Source organism: Mus musculus, chromosome 9, assembly GCF_000001635.26.
Source record: "Mus musculus strain C57BL/6J chromosome 9, GRCm38.p6 C57BL/6J".
Classification (NCBI taxonomy): domain Eukaryota; kingdom Metazoa; phylum Chordata; class Mammalia; order Rodentia; family Muridae; genus Mus; species Mus musculus.
Genome location: NC_000075.6, coordinates 25256825 through 25278551, shown reverse-complemented (window position 1 = coordinate 25278551; position 21727 = coordinate 25256825). Strand labels below are relative to the sequence as shown.

Genomic DNA, 21727 nt, shown 5'->3' with positions numbered 1-21727 from the left:
CAGAGACAAAGTTTAGAGCTGAGACAGTAGAAAGGACCATCCAGAAACTGCCCCACCTGGGGATCCATCCCATATACAACCACCAAACCCAGACAATATTGCATATACCAGCAAGATTTTGCTGACAGGACCCTGATATAGCTCTCTCTTGTGAGGCTATGCCAGTGCCTGGCAAATACAGAAATGGATGCTCATAGTCATCTCCTGGATGGAACACAGGTTCCCTAAAGAAGGAGCTAGAGAAAGTAACCAAGGAGCTAAAGGGGTCAGCAACCCTAGAGGAGGATCAACAATATGAACTAACCAGTACCCCACAGAACTGTGTCTCTAGTTGCATATGTAGCAGAGGATGGCCTAGTCAGCCATCAATGGGAGGAGAGGCCCTTGGTCTTGCGAAGATCATATGCCCCCAATACAGGGAAATGCCAGGGCCAGGAAGTGGGAGTGGGTGGGTTGGGAAGCAGGGCCGGGAGAGGGTATAGGGGACTTTGGGGATAACATTTGAAGTATAAATGAAGAAAATATCTAATTTTAAAAAAGAAGTAAAAAAAAAAAAGAAAGAAAGAAAAAGAAAAAGAAATTGCATTCTAAATTTTACTGGTTAAAGCTTAGTCATATGTGCAAAGTGAATATCAAAATGGACAACACAACTCCAGGGTTATAACTAGATCACAATGCAATTTCTAGGAGGGTTGCTGGGATAATTATGGCAGTCAAAATAATTCCTCTAATCAGCTATATATATGTTTTTGATTTTAATTTAGTTAAGTCATGTTTACTACTTTCCACTTAAGGTCAAATATGAATCTACTTCTAGACACCAAATAAAAGTTCTACCACTACTTTGTTCTATGTCAACATAACTCTAGTTTATATTAGTTAACAACAATAACATATATACCTGTACAGTCTTTTTGATTCTATGAGAAGGTCCTGGATACTCTGGAGAATACAAATCTGTGAGGAATAATGAGTTGATTAATGTCGACTTTCCCAGTCCAGATTCACCTAAAATAAATAGAAGAAAAATCTGTCAAACTTAAACTGCTTTATAAAATGACTAAAATGCTAGTACTTCACTAGTTAGTGACATTCAAAAATACACTACAAAGATTTCATATTGGGACTAAAGAGATGGTCCAGCCATCAAAGGTTAGGTTCATGATCAAAAACATTAAGACTCCATATTAGAAATAATAGTTTTTAATTTTTTCCTTTTATTTATTCTCCTCTTAGATAACATATCCCAACCATAGCCTCCCTCCCCTCCAATGGTCCTTCAGAAAAGATCAGGGCTCAGAAAAAAATACTTCTGTCCTCAGTTTCACACATTAAGTGATGGCTAAGGAAGTCAGCTTGATAGAATCTTGAATCACCTAGGAAACAAATTTCCAGCTTCTTTAGAGTAGCCACTGGGTATGAATGTGAGGGATTATCTTGATTTGGGTAATATAAATGGGAAAACCCATTTTTAAAGAATGGGGGCTGAGGGGAGACAGCAATGCCTAGGGGGTAAGGTCCTGGATTACATAAAAGAAGCTAGCTGAGAGCAAACAATCAACTTTCTCTGGTTCTTGACTGGGTATGTGACCAGCTGCCTCATGTGTCTGACACCAGCTACAAGAGACCCTTGTGTACAAAGTACACCCTTCTGATGTTGCTTTTGTCTGGGTATTTTATCACAGCCACAGGAAAAGTAAAACACTGACCAAATAAGATCCACACTATCAAAGGTTTTTAAAATAAATGTTTAATAATTTAGCACCCATATCCCATCACCTTTAAAGGAAACATATCTAATACTGTAACTGACACATTTAACAGAAAAATATTTTAGCAGCCAAAGGCAATCACTTTAAGAGACAAAAAAGATTAGTTAGTTTATATATCACCGCTTCACAGTGAAATAAGAAGTAAAAGTACTAATCTTTATTACAGATAATAATGAATGGTAAAAGAAATCTGGGACTAGAAAGACAGCTTAGTAGTCGTTAAGAGTGCATACTGTTCTTGGGAAGGAACTGAATTAGGCTGCCTGCACCTATTTCAGACAGCTCACAGCTGTCTGAAACTCCAGTTCCAGGTGACCCAACTCGTCTAGCCCCAATGGACACATGCACTTCCATGCACATGCTCAACAAAGAAGAACAGAGTTACAGCATGATTTCTACTGGGATCACATAGTCTTCAATTTTTTATGTCCAGTATATACTACCAAGCATACAGTTCATTTTTGTAAAAACATAAAAGGTTAAAATGTATAAAACATAATGATCAATGTAATAGTTAATGTATTTTTTATCACTGAATTTACAATAACAGGCATGTTTTGAGTAAATAACATTTACACATGCAGGCTGGGTTCTGTTTATAATATCTCAAAAAATAATTAAGATTCTTCAAGTTATAAGATATCCAGAGAACAAATAGCAGAATTGTGCAAGTTCTTCACTAACATTTACATGTGAATCTTTCTAGAATCAAATAAATAAAAAGCATTGTACAGTTGCATGGTATCTATAAAGAAGTCACTTTAGACATAAGAATACAGACAGGTTAGAAAGACACTCCATGCAAAAGAGGTAGAACAGTTACGCTATATCACGCAAAATAGAAGTTAAAAAAAAACTATCAAGACAGTCAGAAAAGAACTTTCTATGCTGATAAAAGTTATCAACTCACAAAGATATGACACTTATAAACACACATCAATTCATAAAGATGTAACACTTATATACCAAATAACATAATGTCAAGGAATGCAAAGGAAACAATGATAACAGTGGAGAAATAAAATAGTTCTATAACTATAGTTGAACATTGCAGTCATAGAACAACTAGATCGGCAAAAATCTAAGGAAACAATAAGATCTAAACTATATTATGAACAAAGCAGACCTAACAATACAGATAAAACATAGAACTCAGTAGGATAACACACATTTTCCTCTACTGTAAAGTAAAACATTATTTCAGGAATGACTAAGTCTTTTTTTTAAAAATTGGAAATAAGTTCATTGTTGTGGTGCCTCCCAGGTGCCATGAGCTGTCAAAGTCACTCAAGTGGATGATGCACAAGCTCCATCCGTTCTATGAGAAGCACATGGCCACAGAAGTGGCTGCTGATGCTCTGGATGAAGAGTGGAAGGGTTGTGTTGGTCTGAATCAGCGGTTTTCTCATGAATCAAGGAATCTTGACTGACAACAGAGTGTACCTCCTGTTGAGTAAGAGGTGTTCTGTGGTAGATTAAGGAGAACTGGAGAGAGGAAGCACAAATTTGTTTGCAGATGAATTGTAGATTCCAATCTAAATGTTCTCAACTTGAATATTGTTGGACCAAAAAAAAAAAAAAAAAGAAGATAAGGATATCCCAGACCTGACAGATGCTACTGTTCCTTGTCAGTTACGAATTAAAAGAGCTAGCAGGACAGGGAAAACTTGTCAATCTCTCTTAAAAAGATGGTCACCAATATACTGTCAGAAAGACCTAAAACAAAGATTTAGCCAAGAAGCCCAGGATCAAAAAACCCATGATTCAGCATCTTGTTACCCCGAGTGTCCTGCAACACAAATGCCAACATATTGCTCTGAAGAAACAATGCACTAAAAAACAAGGAGACTGCAGAATGTGCTAAACTTTTGACCAAGAGAATGAAGGAAGTCAAAGAAAAGCGCCAACAGATTGCCAAGAGATGAAAGCTGTCCTCACTGAGAGATTCTACTTCTAAGTCTGAGTATAGTCAAAATAAGTCTTTAAGAGTAGCCAACAGATCTTAAAATTAAACACCACACACCTACATACACATACACAAACACCTAAAAAGGAAAAAAAAATGATTCTAAGTATCAAAGCAACATAAACAAAGTAAGGCATTAAACTGATTTCAGATTACATTACAGGACTATTGAGAAGCAGATACACAGAAGAGAACGCTCAGAAATATAATTATGAAATAATTGTATGGCCAATTGGTTTTCAGCAAAGAACATAAATGAGAAAAAACACAACAGGAAGAATAGCTCCTTCAATAAACAGTGTTAAAGAAACTGAATGTCCAAATGCAAAATTGATATTACAAAATTCAACTCAAAATTAGAAATTTAAGTATAAGACCTGAAACTGTAAAATCACAAGGAAGAAGCAAAGAAAACTGGTAAGTGAAATATATCTCAGCAATTACTGGGTTCTCAGTTTAGGGTTTAAAAGCACAGACATCCAACTAGGGATGGGAAATAAGCAGGACTACAAGATTACATCAAACTAAAAACTTCTACATAGAATGGCAGAGGTCGGGGGTGGTCAAAATAGGACAAAATATCTGGAACGCTCATACAACACACACAGGTCAGAAGATGGCATCAGATCCCCTTGTAGATGGTTGTGAGTCACCAGGTGGTTACTGGGAATTGAACTCAGAACTTCCAGAAGAGCACCCAGTGCTCTTAAACTGCTAAGCCATCTTACCAGCCCTAACTTTTAGTTTTCTGATCCTCATTTCTTTCTTATTTCTAATTGATCTAACATAATATTTTGCTCAAAATAATAGAAACAATATATTCAACTATGTATTTTGTATACACCTTATGTTCATATGTCTACGTGTACATATGCTTATATACATGTGAAACAGATTAACATAGAACAGACAACCTAGAGAAACCAAGAGTCAGCCAATCTTACACAGAAATAAAGGTATATTCCAGAGTAAAAGTTATTCCCACAAGTGGTACTGAAATAACTACATGTGTTATACCCGACTATTCATGATCCACTAAAAAGTGAATCTCCACATGTTTCACACCTTTCACAATTAAAAAAAAAATAGATCATAGTCCGATTTGAAAATGCAAAAACAGGAGATAGCATAAGTAAACCTAGATGTCCCTGACATAGCAATGACAAGAACACTAAAGGTAGAGCTCATGAAAAGGAACCACTGAGAAGCTAGACTGTATTAAACTCAAACACTTCAGTTCTGTGAAAGGCAATGTCTATAGAATGAAAAGACGGAACGCATACACAAACATGCACGTATGCGCACACACACCTCTCCCCACCTGATACAGGACTGATGTACTATTATCCAAAAAATATATATGGACTCTTTACAATTGGTTAAAGTACCCAATACTTTGATACATTACTACATAAGACACACAAGTGCCAAATAAGTATATAAGACTATTTTATATGTCAGTAAGGAAACGTAAATGAAAATGTAAGATAGAGTTCAACACCTATTAGGTTGTTCAAATTAAGAACACTGACAAAATAAAATGCTGAAAAATATGTGGAGTAATAGAACCGATAGAAACTATCACTCATTGCTTCTGTGAATGCGTAAGAGTGTAGTCACTTGGGAAGTCAGTTTTATGATTTCTTGAGAAAAATACTTTAATCATGTAGATACAGTAATCATACATGCAAGTAAAAAACTAGTGTCTAAGACAAAAACCTCCACAACTTCCTGTAGCTTGTTTATAATTGTCCAAAATTACAAGAAATCAAGATTTTTTTTTAGTAATAAAGAGATAAACAATGATACATCTAAAAAACAGAATATTATTTGGCACCAAAAACAAAGGTCATTTGAACACATGCGCGTACACACACAACAGAACTTTTTTTTAAAGAAAGAAATTCTAGTATATAGAAGGTACTATGTAAGATTATGGCAACATTTGAACATAGCCAGTGGGAATGGATTTTAATGAAGGCATCAAAACTACCAGTTAATTCAAGTTAAACAGCTAAATACTGTTTATGAGAAAATAACAAACCATCTTTTAAATGGACTAAATCTTACTGGCTCTGTCCAAAAAGCTATACTTCACTAGAGAATAGAAGCATAATAGTTATTTCCCAATGTTTGTATTTAAAGAAATTCAACTAAAGTCCAAATTAAAGCCTAATCAATCATTTAACCTATTAATTGTCCTAACATCCCTGATCTTTTTCTCCACTTCACCCATAGTTCTGAATCTTAAAATTAAGTCATGAAGCCGGGCAGTGGTGGCCCACACCTTTAATCCCAGCACTTGGGAGGCAGAGGCAGGCGGATTTCTGAGTTCAAGGCCAGCCTGGTCTACAAAGTGAGTTCCAGGACAGCCAGGGCTATACAGAAAAACCCTGTCTCGAAAAACAAAAAAACAGAACAGAAAAAAAAATTAAGTCATGAAAATGTACTAATAAAAAGGGGCTTAAGACTGAGCCAGAGAAGATCAAGGACACCACAAGAGGACCTGCAGGGTAAATTAGCCTGGGCCCATGGGAGCTCAGAGACTGAACTGCCAACCAAAGAGCATGCACGGGTAGAACCTAGATCCTCTACACATTTGTAGCAGACATTTGTAGCTTGGTCTTCATGTGGGTTCTCAAATATCTCAAGTGTGTGTGGGGGTGGGGTGGAGGGTGCTGTCTCTGACTCTGTTGCCTGCCATTGGATCCCCTTCCCCCTACATGGACTGCATGGTTGGGCCTCAGTGGGAGAGGATATGCTTTAGTCTTGGTGGGTTTGGATGTCCCAAGGTGGGGTGGTACCCAGGGGGGCTTCCCCTTCTCTGAGCAGAAGTGGAGGGGGTAGTGAGAAGAGGGATTTGTAAGGACAGGACTTGGAGGAAAGGAAGGAGGGCGCTGCAATCAGGATATAAAGTAGATAAAAAAATCAAGTATTAGAAAAAAAGACTGAAATCAGAGTCATAGCTTTATAAGACACATTCCTTCTGTAATATATGTATGTATTATGTATATGTATTCAGTATTCAATATGTACATGTATTCAGTCTGTTTCTGTTATTAACATGCATTTAGAGGCTCTTTTAATAATGAGTATACTAATACTCAGTTGTGAAGCCAGTCTATCTAGAGACTTCCTGATTGCAAATCTTTTCTTAAAAATTAAAAATCAAGCTGCAGAGTTAGACACTGACTCAAACATATGTATTATGCATGTAACACACACAACACATAGAAATGTATCTGATATTTATTTATTTATTTATTTACAGAGCTTTTTCCTTTTGGACCAGGTATGAGATTTACTACTAAATACGATTTAATGAGGCGAAGAATTCGGCATAGTGGGAGCTTTCACACCCAGTCACTTTGTTTAGGGGACTGCAAACAGAGATGCCATCAAGAATGAGACATTTCTCATTAAACACAGATGTAAACTGCTTCATTATATGACAAACCTGACATTGGTTCTTGGTAGTTTTAATAATGGAGTTCTGCTTTTGCTTTGTTTGAGACAGTGTCTCACTATGTAGCCTGGGCTGGCCTGGAACTCAAAGGCCTGCCTCAGCCTTCTACTGCATCACCACACCCAGCCTGATACTGGTTTTTAATTAATTTTTTATTAGGTATTTTCTTCATTTACATTTCAAATGCTATCCCCTTTCCTAGTTTTCTCTCCTAAAACCCCCTATCCCCTCCCCCCTTCCCCTGCTCCCCAAGCCACTCACTCCAGCTTCCAGGCCCTGGCATTCCCCTGTACTGGGGCACATAATCTTCGCAAGACGAAGGGCCTCTCCTCCCATTGATGGCTGAGTAGGCCATCCTCTGCTACATATGCAGCTAGAGACACAAGCTCTGGGGGTACTGGTTAGTTCATATTGCTGTTCCTCCTATAGGGTTACAGACACCTTCAGCTCCTTGGGTACTTTCTCTAACTCCTTCATTGGGGACCCTGTGTTCCATCCAATAGATGACTGTGAGCATCCACTTCTGTATTTGCCAGGCACTGGCATATATAACTCTCCCTCAAGAGAACTGTAACAGGGTCCTGTCAGCAAAATCTTGTTGGCATATTCAGTAGTGTCTGGGTTTGGTGGTTGTTTATGGGATGGAGCCCTGGGTGGGGCAGTCTCTGGATGGTCATTCCTTCAGTCTCAGCTCCGAATTAATTAATTAATTAACTTAATTATTTAATTTAATTAATTAATTTTTAAGCAAAGATTTGCAATGATAAATTCTCTAGATAGACTGGCTTCACTGTATTCAACTGAGTATTAATATATACTTATTATTCTCAAAAGAGCCTTTACATGGATGTTAGCAGTCAGAAAAAGACTGCATTTGCATCCATGAACAGCTAAATACCTCAATTTCATCTCTGAAATGGTTACTATAGATTGTGACTTAACATACATAATAAACATGTGCCTGACACAAAAATTATGAAAAGGTGGTGTGATTGATAACCTTGGTTACCAATTTGGTTATCACCTTGATTGGATCTGAAATCAACTAAGAAATAGGGCTCTGGGAAAATATGTAAGAGTAATCCTAAAAAGGATTAGCTGAGAAGAAATTCCCCTCCAGGGTGAGCAGCACTTCTCTGGAGTAGCCCAAATAGAAAGAAGTCTGGGGGAAATGCTTTTGCTTTGCCTGCACTCCTCAGTTATCTACAGGTAGGTGCTTACACCCTGAGGCAGCTAGTCTCTTTCACTGACACTGGAACATAGATGGATTAAACTACCAGGTTTTCCATTTCTCCAGCGTGCACATGGCTGTTGAACAACCCAATTAAACTCATGTAGGCAAATCTAATAAACCCTCTTGTAATATGTATCACTGTTGATAGAAAGATAGATAGCAAAGAGAGAGAGAGAGAGACAGAGACAGAGACAGAGAGAGTGTGTGTTTGTGTGTGTGTGTGTGTGTGTGTGTGTGTGTGTGTGTTAGAGTTCTGCATTGGCCTGTTCCTCTAACTACTTACTTATTTTCTACTTCAATCCCTACCTCAATTCTATTCTCAAAAAAGTACCTCTGAACTTTTAAATTTTATGATTCTTATTATTATACTTCTACTTCTATTACCTGGAAATAGCATATCTTTTTATGTTCAATTTTTCTGATACAAATTATAAGCTACTTTGAAAGACAAAACATGAAATTGCATGCCATGCCTCTTTGACATAAAGATGTTAAAATTAATGACTAAACAAATATTTCTGAAAAGATTATTAATTTAAGTCTCCCCACCATCACCACACACACAAAGTAAAATATTTTATAAAGAAATCACCATTTAAAATTCTCAGTTTATGTCAATCTAAATGGTTCTGGATTTGGATTTCAAAAATGAGAACCTAGCTCATAAAGAACATCTTGCAATTTTTAAGAAAAGAATATTATATTAGATGGATTCAGCTTCCTATGAGTTACAGACATAATGCTTTCTATGACTTACAAATAATAATAATAATAATAATAATAATAATAATAATAATAATGCTGTTAGCCTCAGCCTAAGGCCTGAAAGTTAGGATCTGAAGTTAGGATCACTATATGGAGATATTTATTTGGGGATAGTTAGGCACAACACTATATAGATAAAAAAGCTTTAGTCCCTACATACACTTACTATACAAATATAATTAAAACAATATTCAAGGAGCAGTGGAAAATAAAATAGTAAACCTGTTTTTCTTTATCCTTAGTTAAGACTTTATCATGAAGAGGGAAAAATGTATTATAGGTGGGTATAATTCTAACTCAAGGACTGAACAGGGATAAGCAGAAGGACCAATTCAATACCATAATTTGCTACTGCCCTTGTCCGTTTTTGTCAACCTGACACAAGCTAGGGGAGGGTCAACAGGGAAAAGAGAGGAATTTAAATTGAGAAAATGTCTCCATCAGACTGTCCCACAGGCAAGTCTGTGGAGCAGTTTCTTCATTAATGACTGATACAGAAGAGCACAGCCCACTGTGGGTAGTACCAAGTCTGGCATACGGACCTCAACTCTATAAGAAAATAATCTAACAAGCCATGAGGAAGGAGCAAGCCAGTAAACAGTATTCCTTCATAGCCTCTACTTCAGTTCCTGCCTTCAATTCTTTTCATGAGAAACCAAGCTGTAAGAAACCCTCTTCTCCCCCAAGTTTGTGGTGTTTGTTTGTTTGTTTGTTTGTTTGTTTTTTGTCTTGCCTTTTGACCATGGTGATTATTACAAGCAACAGAAAGCAAACTAGAACTGCTACAGAGTACATTCACGGCCATCCTCCCACATTAGAAACACTATGGCAGGAACAGCAAACAAGTTGCATTTTATTAGAGGATTCCTCAGTAAAGCTCATAAATAAGATCCACTAAGAGACTTAATGCTTCCTCTAAAGAGAATCAGGATCAGATGACTTTAGCCTACTAAACATGCCCTGGCTCCTGCTTCCCAAACCCACAAAAAACATAGGAAAATAACACAATATGACCTTGATCCTCAGATACTGTGTTGGTAATTTGGGGGAGGGGTGCGGGTAGAGAGAGAGGGGATCTAAAAGGCAGGGACCTCAACTGAGAGAAGGCCTCTGTCAAATCTGTGGGACACTTTCTTGATTAATGATTGATATAGGAGGCTCCAGCTCCAGCCCAGTAGGCAGTGCCACCTCTAGGAAAGTAGTCCTGGGATGGGTGGTTTTTTCCCCTTAAATAAAGGCAAGCTGGCTGGGCATGATGGTGCACGCCTTTAATCCCAGCACTTGGGAAGCAGAAGCTGGCAGATCTCTGAGTTCGAGGCCAGCCTGGTCTACAGAGTGAGTTCCATGATAGCCGGGCTACACAAAGTATATTGTGTTGCTTTGATGAAACACCATGACCAAAGCAACTTAAGAGTTTACCTGGGTTTATGGTTCCAGAAGATTAGAGTCTCGTGAGAACAGGGAAATCATGGCAGTAGGCATAGCTGGAGCAGCAAGCTGAGAGCCCACATTTTGAATCACAAACATAAAACAGAGAGCCAACTGGGAATATGGTAAGGCCTGCTGCCAGTGATAAAGGTCTTCCAGGAAAGCCACACCTTCCAGCCTGCCTCAAACAGCACAACAGAGACTATAGAGGAAATCTTATTCAAACGACCAGACATTCTACTAAAAACACATTCAAATGCTATTATCTTTAAACTAAAATTTTAATGTAAAAACTTTTAAGAGTTCTCTTAGTGTCTTGGGGTTTTATTGATATGAAGAGACACCATAAGCAAGGCATCTCTTATAAAGGAAAACATTTTGATTGGGGCGGGCTAATAATTTCGTAGGTTTAGTCCATTATCATCATGGCAGGAAACGTGGCAGCATCCAGGCAACCATGGTGCTAAATAAGGAGCTGAGAGTTCTACATCTTGATCCTCCACAGGCAGCAGAAGGGGACTAAGTTCCACAATCAGCAAGCTTGATCACAGGAACTTCAAAGTCTGTCCACACAGTGACACACTTTTCTCCAACAAGGCTTCTAACAGTACTACTTGCTATGAGCCAAGCATTCAACCATGAGTCTATGGGAACCACACCTATTCAAACCACCACACTTAGTGACTCATACTGTCTACAGTTTATCATTTAAAATCACTAACATCTCTTAAAAGTAAGATGCAGTGTTTCTTTATATATAATTATAAGGTTGTCAAATTATAGAAGAAAAGGTAAACTTGACTCTATCCACCTATCTAGGCTCACCTTTGCTCCAAAGCTACATATACACTACTTCTACCCAGCCAGAATCAATCAAGATAACCAACTGTCTTAGCTACTGTTCTGTTGCTATGATAAAAACCACACAACCAAAGCAACTTTGAAAAGAAAGAATTTATTTAGGCTTACAAGTTCCAGAGGGTAAGAATCCATCATGGCAAGAGGCAAGGCAGCTGAGGTAGGAAACTGAGAGCTTGCATTCTTAACCATAAGTATGAAGCTTACAGAGCAAGTTGGGAGTAATGAGAAGCTGTAAACTCTCAAAGTCTGATCCCAGTGACTTCTTCCTCCAGTAAGGCCATACCACCTAAACCTCCCCAAACAGTGTCATAACCAGCAACTGGGAAATAAATGTTCAGATATGAGGGACTTTTTCACTCAAACCACTACACCAACACTATTAAGGATAAAATTGTAATGTTTTAACCACATCAACTATTATAATAAGTCCCACTTCCAAAATGCAAAAAAATTAGCCAATAGGGAAAAAATGTAATTGAGAAAAATACTGTTCCCTTCAGTAAAGAGTATTCAGTTAAATCTAGCAACTTAATATAAACATGTGGTAAAACATGATTAGCAAAACAATATACACTATACACTGTTTAAGTCCAGCATGGGCTTAATTTCATCCACTGTCCTGCTTTCACCTTAAAACAGGAGCAAGGAAATATAACCAATTTCCTTTACACTCATGATCTTAGGCTTTTAAATCAACCTCTAGCCAGTGAAAATAGTCACTTGAAAATAAGAATGCCTTTGAATATACTCAACTTATCCCGGGGTAAAAATACATGCTGTTTCTTTATATATAATGACATTAACCAACCTATATTCAAAATAACCTTTAATGATACTTCAAATGGATTACAGATTAAGTGTTCAGACTGAATTACAAAACAAGGAGAATAACATTTCCCCACAATATCCACACAAAGAATGTAAATCGAAAGATAATCATTTGAATTATGACATTTTAATACACCTTTCTTTCCAAAATTCAAAGCAAATAATTGCTGAACGTAAGTGCTCATGGGACACAACTCCACTGAAGGTGATTAGTCAGAGGACAAACATCCTCTAGTAGCAAGCACCACTTGGTGGCTTTCCTTTAGCAATCACTCGGAGAGGCTACTCAACAGCTACCGCCCATCATTTCTCAGTTCTCAACTTTTACCAAAGGAAGGAGATAGAGGAGATATAAACCCTATTATGCAATAGCTGTATTTTTAAATGTTTGCACATGAGATAAAATACAACATGCATTCACTGTAATTTAAGATATTATTTTTAATTTAATTTTATTTATTTATTTATTTACTTACTTACTTATACATTTATTTATTTGTTTATTTATTTATTTATTGGTCTTTTTGAGACAGGGTTTCTCTGTATAGCCCTGGCTGTCCTGGAACTCACTTTGTAGACCAGGCTGGCCTCGAACTCAGAAATCCGCCTGCCTCTGCCTCCCAAGGGCTGGGAGTAAAGGTGTGCACCACCACACCCGGCTGAGATATTATTTTTAAATTTATCCAAAAATGATTAAAAAGAGCAGAACTACAGATTAGTAAGAAATCATCTCACCTACTACCATAAGAGTGAATTCAAATCCTCTTTTCACGGATTTTCTGTACACTTGATTTGGGAGGTTGGCAAAGCCCACATAGCCCTCAAGGTTCTTCGGTTGCTGAGGAAGGTAAGAAGAAACATGTAACTCATGTATCAACGCGTAACATTATAAATTCCCCACATTCATCTATTTTTTTTAAATTACACAAACTATTCTTCATAACAAATCAAATAGCTTATATTATCATCAATGAAAGCACTAATTGCAAAAAGTACAGAATAAATTAAACATGACTTGAAAATAAAATGACTATTAAAACCCAGGGATGAAGGATTGCCTATTTCAGAGCAAATACAGTAAGTTAGTAACAAGAACTGACCAACAAACTAAAGCAACAAAATAACGAAGAAGTTTTAACCACAAAAAAATTCAAATCCCCTTAAATGTATATAATGAGAGCCTTTGCTCAAACTAATTCCCACACTTACATGTTCCTTTAAATTATCTTGACTCATGCAATAAAATAAATATTTGTGCTTAAAGCACCTCTTTTCCATAAATCTTGAAGGTTTTCATAATCAATGTAATCTCAGGCCCACTTTTATCATTTCAAGATTACCCATGATCTTGCTACTTCCATCTTCATGAAATGAAATAATGGATTCAAAATAAACTATAATTATGTCAGCTATATGGAGTTGTGATTCTTTGATGACCTAAATAATCATTTCACAAGTAATATTTAAAAATTTAATTCTAAATTGGTCAAGTAAGCCTAATTCTTAATTGAAGAACTGATGAAAACTACTGTTCATAGTTACACTATGGAGTGAGTAGAGACTTACTGGTTAATTTTACTTCAGAAATAGTCTTACTCATATTTAAATATAGTTGCAAATACTCTCAAGAGGTAGAAACATCATCTAAGTTTCTGACACATTTCAATTCTAATGGTAAAACAACTCTTGATAGCAAAGCATTACTCCAACACATCTGGATTTAAATGGTCTACACTTTTTATTTATATCTGAGCCACAACTTCCATGCTTCCCAATATTGTAAGCTAACATTTAATCCAAATACTGGAGACCCAAGTAGCCAATTAAATTAAAAGCTAATTTTGAACATATTTAGGAGCCTAATCAGAATATAGTATTTTAAAGTTAAGTATTACAAGTACAGCTAAAACTATATTTTAAAATTTAAGTTTCCTTAAAGGTCATATTTCATCTAATTACAAGTTAAAATTAACTTAGACTATAAACAAGATTTTGTATAAATTACATAATGTGAGTATACTCACAGCTACTTTGTAATGGAAACATTTCCATCATTCCAATGTTCCAGATTCCAACAGAACAAATTCACAGAAGACAGCAAGTGAAGAATTCCAAATTGTAATGGCGCATTCAGTCCAAACAGGAGTAGCAGATCCATTGCAGCATAGCAAAATACAGAAAAATAAAAGTTACTTACATGTAACTCAACAAATTAAAAGTAAATTAATAAATTAAAATAAATTTGGAGACAGACTCAATATGCATGTACAAGTAATATTCTCACATTTCCAGTCTTAACTTTTAATAAAAGTCCAGTTACTATACTATGTACCTGGAATCTTACAGGAAATGCTGGGGAAAATGTAGAGATACGAAGTTCAGGAAGGTGTACTATGAATTTCATATTGTTGTCAGTCAATATCCGAGTTTAGACAAACACAAACATTTTAGTTAATAGCTTTTCATACAATGCTAAATTCAAAATCTATGAATTCAGAGATAAAAGACATATAGATTGTAACTAAAGATGATAAGCCATAACACAAAGGAAAAATTAAGTAAACTATAGGCTGTAAAAACTGAGACAACTTAAGGAACACATAAAAAAATCACATTAGGATAAACTCCCTGTGAAAGGCTCAAGTTTACACTTGTACAACGTACTTCATGAAGCAGTTAAGGTCTTCTAGTAGTTTATACTTAATAAGTAAAAGCAAAATTTCAAAAACTGTCACACACATGCATGCACGTGCTGTTGCAAAATATCTGAAAGTTAAAAAAAAATTTCAGCAACTATCCTTTTCTTTTGCCATATCAAGGAACCCACCAGACAGAAGGCATAAAACACCTCAGAGTATGTACCTGTGTCTCATTCATTGTCTTTTCTTCAACAGTCTTTGGTTCATAATCAGTACTGTTTTAGGGTTGAATTAAGAAAAGGCAGGAAGCTTTCCAGACAACAGGAAGGACCCTAAACTGGCAATAAATCTGCTACTTTCAGGAACAAAAGAGAAGATATGTGATCTATACCAGAAGAAAAAGACAACGGGATAGGAAATGAGGCCAGAGAGGCAGGCAGGGGCCAGATCATGTAGGACTCAGCCAAAGTAAGTAGTTTGAATATTATTTTAGACATGAGGGAAAACCACTGGAGGGTTTTGCCCAAGCAAGTGACCTGATTAACATTTTAAAGATAACTTACTGCTAAATGAAGTGGAATAAGAATTAAGAAGACTACTGCAATAATCTAAGAAAGAGTATATTAAATTAAGCTACTAGTAAAAAGCAATGAGAGATTAAATATTTGAAGTGTTTTTGAAGGTAGAGTTGGTGGAATAGTGCTAATAAATTAGACAACACCAGTGGGGTGGGGGGGTGGGGGTGGGGGGGGAATCAAGGGTAACTTGGGTAACTGTTGGCTACTGCCTCCAACAAATTTCCCAGAATCTGCATGCAAGTATCCCAGAAAATACAAAACCTAAAGTCTGGAGCTAACCTGGCAAATACAGTATAAAGAATAGACTAACAATATTTTTGTTAACCAGGGGAGGTAAAGTTTCATTTCTTTCTTTTTAAGATTTATTTATTATATCTAAGTTCAGTGGAGCTGTCTTCAGACACTTTGTCTTCTCTCTCCAGCCCCGCTAGCTCCAGCCCAAGGATGGATGGATGGATTGATTGATTGATTTATTATATGTAAGTACACCATAGCTGTCTTCAGACACCCCAGTAGAGGACATCAAATCTCATTACAGATGGTGTGAGCCACCATGTGGTTGCTAGGATTTGAACTCAGGACCTTCAGAAGAGCAGTCAGTGTTCTTACCCACTGAGCCATCTCTCCAGCCCAGGTTTTCATTTCTTAAGCATCTTTCCTTACCTTGAATTTTAAAAACAACCTAAGTCTTTACATCTGAAAGTCTTAACCACCCACCAATTCATTTCCTGCACATGTAAAATAGTCACAGTGCCGAATGAAGTAATCTCTGGGTAAGGAAATGCTATTTATATGTATGTGAGTGATGTAATTATGACATTTATAATCATGAAAATATAAATAAATGTATAGTTTCACCTAGGCTCCCACCAAAATATTCTTGGGTCATGAAGGTCCTCCCTGATCAAGCTAGTTACATAAGAAGCAACACTGATCTCTTATAATAACTTGTATTTATAAAATATTTTAGTTAATAGATATTATTTCTCTATCAAATATCTTATTTAAGAGAAGGCAAACTACTCTGTTGATTGACAGAAGTAAAATACATTGTATAGAGCTGTGTTAAATTCATTTAACTGTTTCTAGAAATCAAAAAAATACTTGAATAACAATATATTTCAAATAAGTTCTAACACGATATTAAAAAAATTGAAGAGCTGGATTTTTCTTTTTTTGTCATTCATATAGATTCTATTTCTCCCACTGTCATTGCAATTTAAGAAAATAAATACCAGGTTATAAAGATACAAAGGGTGGCATCAATAACTTTAAATATCATGGATAAACATTTGGTCTTTCCTATATGGTTTTAAATTCAATCTTTGGATTTTAGTGTGTATGTTCATTAGGTATTTTACTTAATGACAATTGAATTTGCCTACAAATTTTTCAATTAATTCTAATATGGGTTGGGGGAGGGGCAGTAATGATGCACAGCTGCAGTTCCAGCCCCAATGGAGAAGTAGAGCAGCAGAGTCAGTTGAGCACTTGGGCTCAAGGCCAGCCCAGGTAACATAGTAAAACCTCCATTGCAAAACTAACTCATTATAATTATGAAAGCCAATCACAGATTAAAAAAAAAGATTACCACAAAAATTTGCATGTCTACTACTTAATGTATTACATAATAAGTATAACTACAACTCTCAGGCATTTGCTTAGTCAAATTTCTAAGTTATACAGCCAAAGAAAAAAATGTTGAAGAACTTCATTCACCATTAAAATGGTATGAATATTTGGTGTTGGAGAGCTGCTAAAGCTAAAAGACTTTTGCAATAGCTTGAAAAAATTAAGTGTGTACATCTATGTATTTGAGTCAGACTAGAGAACTGAAACCATAAGTCATCATCATTCATCATTACAGCATTTTTTTTTAAAGTCAATTAACAGCCAACCAGCTGGATAGCTCTGTGGGTAAAGGTGCTTGCTGGCAAACATGAAGACTTTAGCTCAGATCCCCCAAACTCACTCCTGCAAGTTGACCTCCCCAAGTATGCCCACCCCCAGGATAAATAAACAAATGTAAAAAAATCAAATAAAAATAATAAAAACAATCTAAAAGAAGACAGTACCCCAGTCTTTTAATACCAGTGCTGTTTTGGCTAGCTGGGCTTGATGACAACTCTATTATCCCCCAAGTTATTGCCAAGGAATCAAGAATCAATTCCATTTTTAAAAATTCACAATGAAAGAAAATGAAGCCATGTACATCATAAACCACCATGTGTTTACTTTTAAAAATCATTTTATTCATTTACATTTCAAATGCTATCCCCCTTCCCACTTACCCCTCTACCAGCCTCCCATCCCATCCTCCCTCCTCACCCTTTCCCTTTGCCGCTATGAATGCCTCTACCCATTTACCCACTCCCACCTCACCCCTCCAGCATCCCCCTACGCTGGGGCATCAAGCCTCCCTCCTCCCTCCCACTGATGTCAGATAAGGCCATACTCTTCTACATAGTATCTGGAGTCCTGGCTCCCTCCATCTTTGGTTGGTGGTTTAGTCCCTGGGTTCTCTGGGTGGTCCATTTAGTTGATATTGTTCATCTTACGGGGTTGCAATCTCCTTCAGCTCCTTCAGTCCTACCCCTAGCTCTTCCTTTTTAACAGGTAAATCAGGCATTTTTTTATTTATTTTGACAAATTCATGAGTACAAAGGAAGAAATCTTAAGATTAACCATGAGGAGAATACAAGGAAAGTAGAGAGAGCTACTTAGTTGTATATCAACTCAGCAGAATTATGCATTTCAAGAGTCTGGTAGTCTTATGACCCCAATTAAGTCATATTATTTCATAATTTGGTGAAAAAACAGAAGATATACATGTGAAATCTGCAAGTGACTAAAGCTAAAAGTTACTTTCTAGGACTCTTAAAGACTCCAAAGTAAAATATAATATGGAAATATGTGGAGCCAAACCATGTGCCTTTTCCCTCATCCCAAACTGTAATCTGAAAGACAAAGTTTTAATGAAGGCCAGAACTAGAACAGAACTTCAGAAATAGGAGATGGGGGCATATTTGATGTATTCAGTAAGTTCTCCGAATCTAAGAAAAAAAAATGAATAAGCAAAACTATAGCAGCCCAAGAAGAAAAGATAACAATACCTTAGTTGACAACATAATCAGTAAGAAAATAAGATTCTCCTAAAAGGTTATTTAAGATTCATTAGCTTATTTCTCTAGAATGTAGCCCCAGAAAAGGCTATGTACAAAATTAAGTTCAGAGGAAAGTAGCAACAATGATACAAAAATTCTGGTTCTCTGCCTCATAAACACTATTAAAAGAAATGGAAAACAAACTCCGAAACTTCAGGAAAGCCGCAGGACTGCCTCCAGAGGGTTGTGTAATACTGAAGAAGAATAAATGAGCACCTCTGAATACCAGCATTCAGCTATGTAACAGCGACAGCACAACTTTCTCAGAGAGTAGTGAGGTTCTAACACAGGACAGATGGACACTTTGTCCACCAGAAATATATGCAAGCCACATAAGTGATTGTAAATTTTCTCTGAGTTACATTTAAAAAGCAGAAAGAAATAAGTAAAATTAATCAAAACAACATATTTCACCAATACAAGATGTTCAAAACATTCTCTCTATAATCAATATAAAATTAACAAGGTACTTTATGCAAAAATATGTATTTCGCTGGGCAGTGGTGGCGCATGCCTTTAATCCCAGCACTTGGGAGGCAGAGACAGGCAGATTTCTGAGTTCGAGGCCAGCCTGGTCTACAGAGTGAGTTCCAGGACAGCCAGGGCTACCAAAAACAAAAACAAAGGAGTTGTAGGGATTTGCAGCCCTATAGGAGGAACAACAATATGAACTAGTACCCCCAGAGCTCCCTGGGACTAAACCACCAATCAAAGAAAACACACTGAGGAACTTGTTGCTCTAGCTGCATATGTAGCAGAGGATGGCCTAGTCGCTCATCAATGGGAGGAGAGGCCCATAGGGGAATGCCTGGGCCAGGAAACAGGAGTGGGTGGGCTGGGGTGCAGGGGAAGGGGGGAGAAGATAGGAGATTTTTGTTGGGCAAACTAGGAAAGGGGATAACATTTGAAATGTAAATAAAGAAAATATCTAATAAAAAAAAGGAAAAAAAAAGATGTTTCGGTTCAATACTCTTAACACAGATTCATTAGTTAGGAAGAAGCAGTAAAAATCAATGAAGAAGCTACAGAAATGAAGGTCTTTTGTTTATCTTAGAGTCTAACTTGTTAAACACAATCTATCCATAACCAACAAAACTTAGTAAATCTACCCTTCAATCACAAAAGCCTGAAGGAAGCTGTGAGTGTTCTGTATTTAACCAACTTTGGCTTTCTAACAAAACCGCCAAGGCAAGACTGATTGGTTTCTGTATGTTTTCACTGTTTCCATTCATTTGTGCCAAATTTTCATTTCTCTGAACTTAAACTAGAGAAATCAATTCACCCTGTTCAGCAAGCTATATATTCTGGGCATCTTTAATCAATAGCCTAAATGGGCTTGGTAACTCTTTTACTTGTAGATTATTTTATATATCTACAGAACAAGATTATCCCTATTTAAATTTATTTCCTTTTCAACTAGCATCTCAACTTTATAGGATAAAACTAACAACCAACCAAGTAATCTAGCTCAATGCTTAACAGACAGTAGATCTTAAATTGGACTGGATTTGAGGCGTGTCTACACAGGAAAATTCAGATCTGGCACTGTAACCTGGTCAAAATCTGGCTAAGGAAGTCATAGGCCCTAGGGGAGAACCTACAGTCATGTTGTCAAATGACTTGTAAATATTTATGTTGATAGATAGATAGACAGACATATACATAGGTCAGACAGATGGCTGCTTAAAAAAGAAACCAGGAAATAAGAACAAAAGGTAGGTAGATATATATATTTACAAAGCAGAAAATGTAAAAACAATTATATATAGTTTTAAAACTCATTTATTATTTAATGCTGCATATAATTAAATACATAACCAAATATACCAGACAACAGTCTTTAAAAGTCCAGTGTATTCTGCTAAAAGCAAGAAAATAAGATTATACATAACAAATAGCTCGTCCCAAAAATGTAAGAAATGTAAATTATAAGCTTAAAGTACTACTAAACACTCATAAGAATAACTGGAGAAGGAGAATAGGTTTGTTAAATATTATCTTTAAAATATTATTTATAATTTAAAATACTGAAGCTACAAAATGTTCAGAAACAGCAAAATAGTAAGCAAATTTTTACACTTTAACACATTTAATTTTAAAGTTTAAAACTTTTAAACGTACTTAAAACATAGTGATAATGACTTAATAGATCAAAAGACTAAGTTTAAAATTAAGTGAATATCTAACTTTCATATAAGGTATTTAGGGAATATTTTCACATATATTGCCTCATACTATAAGGAAGATTCCCAGCCCTCGCTGTTCATCAAAATCACCTAAAATACTTAAATACAAATTTCTGGATCCTTTCTCACCTAGAGAATTAATGAATCTTCAAATGGGTTACATGCTGGAAATATTTCCAACACCAAAATAGGGCATAATACAACTAATTACATGAATTAATCAGCAATTTTTGAAGTTACTGTTTTCCCTGTTCCTAGTTATTTAATCTTATTATACAAGTCTATTTACTAAAATTTTATACTTACTTTAAAAATGATTTAGAATGTCAGTATTGGAAATGCATTAGCTACTAGAAAAGTTATCTTTGTAGAAAATCACTTCATATTTCAGAAAAATATAACAAGTAGTATGGTATTCTAGTTATTTTTAATAGAAGTATAAATTAAAACATAAAGATAAAATTATAAAAACTTGTTTACGCTTATACAAATAATTTCACTCAAAATTCTCTAAACTTGATAAAATAGGAAAAAATCCCTTTAATAGAACTCTTGATTACAGCCTTAAGACAATTTGTATATATAAGAATACAAATGCTCAACTAAAAAGATGGCTCAGCAATTAAGAGGACTAGGTGTTCTTCTAGAGGACCTTATGTTCAATCCCCAGCACCCATGTGGCAGCTCACAACTGTCTGTAACTCCAGTTCCTAGGGATCTGTTACTTTCACACCACAATGCACATAAAGTAAAAAAAAATTAGGGCTGGAGAGATGGCTCAGCCATTAAGACACTGTCTGCTCTTCCAGAGGTCCTGAGTTCAATTCCCAGCAACCACAT

General features: G+C 36.1%; 1 protein-coding gene across 8 annotated transcripts in view; it reads right to left on the bottom strand.

The window, feature by feature from the left end:
- The window catches only part of Septin7 (septin 7), a 56581-nt gene that overhangs the window by 30020 nt on the left and 4834 nt on the right, over positions 1 to 21727 (bottom strand). For 3 of the 8 annotated variants that reach the window (NM_001359736.1, NM_009859.4, NM_001359738.1), the window contains exons 2-4: positions 14345 to 14349; positions 13056 to 13158; positions 902 to 1008 (exon numbers count right to left, since the gene is read on the bottom strand). In NM_001359736.1, coding sequence (NP_001346665.1) covers positions 902 to 1008; positions 13056 to 13065 — 117 coding nt within the window. In that variant the 5' untranslated portion in view covers positions 13066 to 13158; positions 14345 to 14349. The remainder of the gene's footprint in view (positions 1 to 901; positions 1009 to 13055; positions 13159 to 14344; positions 14350 to 21727) is intronic. The other 5 variants (XM_006510190.4, XM_030244282.1, XM_030244283.1 and 2 more) reach the window with 2 other exon arrangements.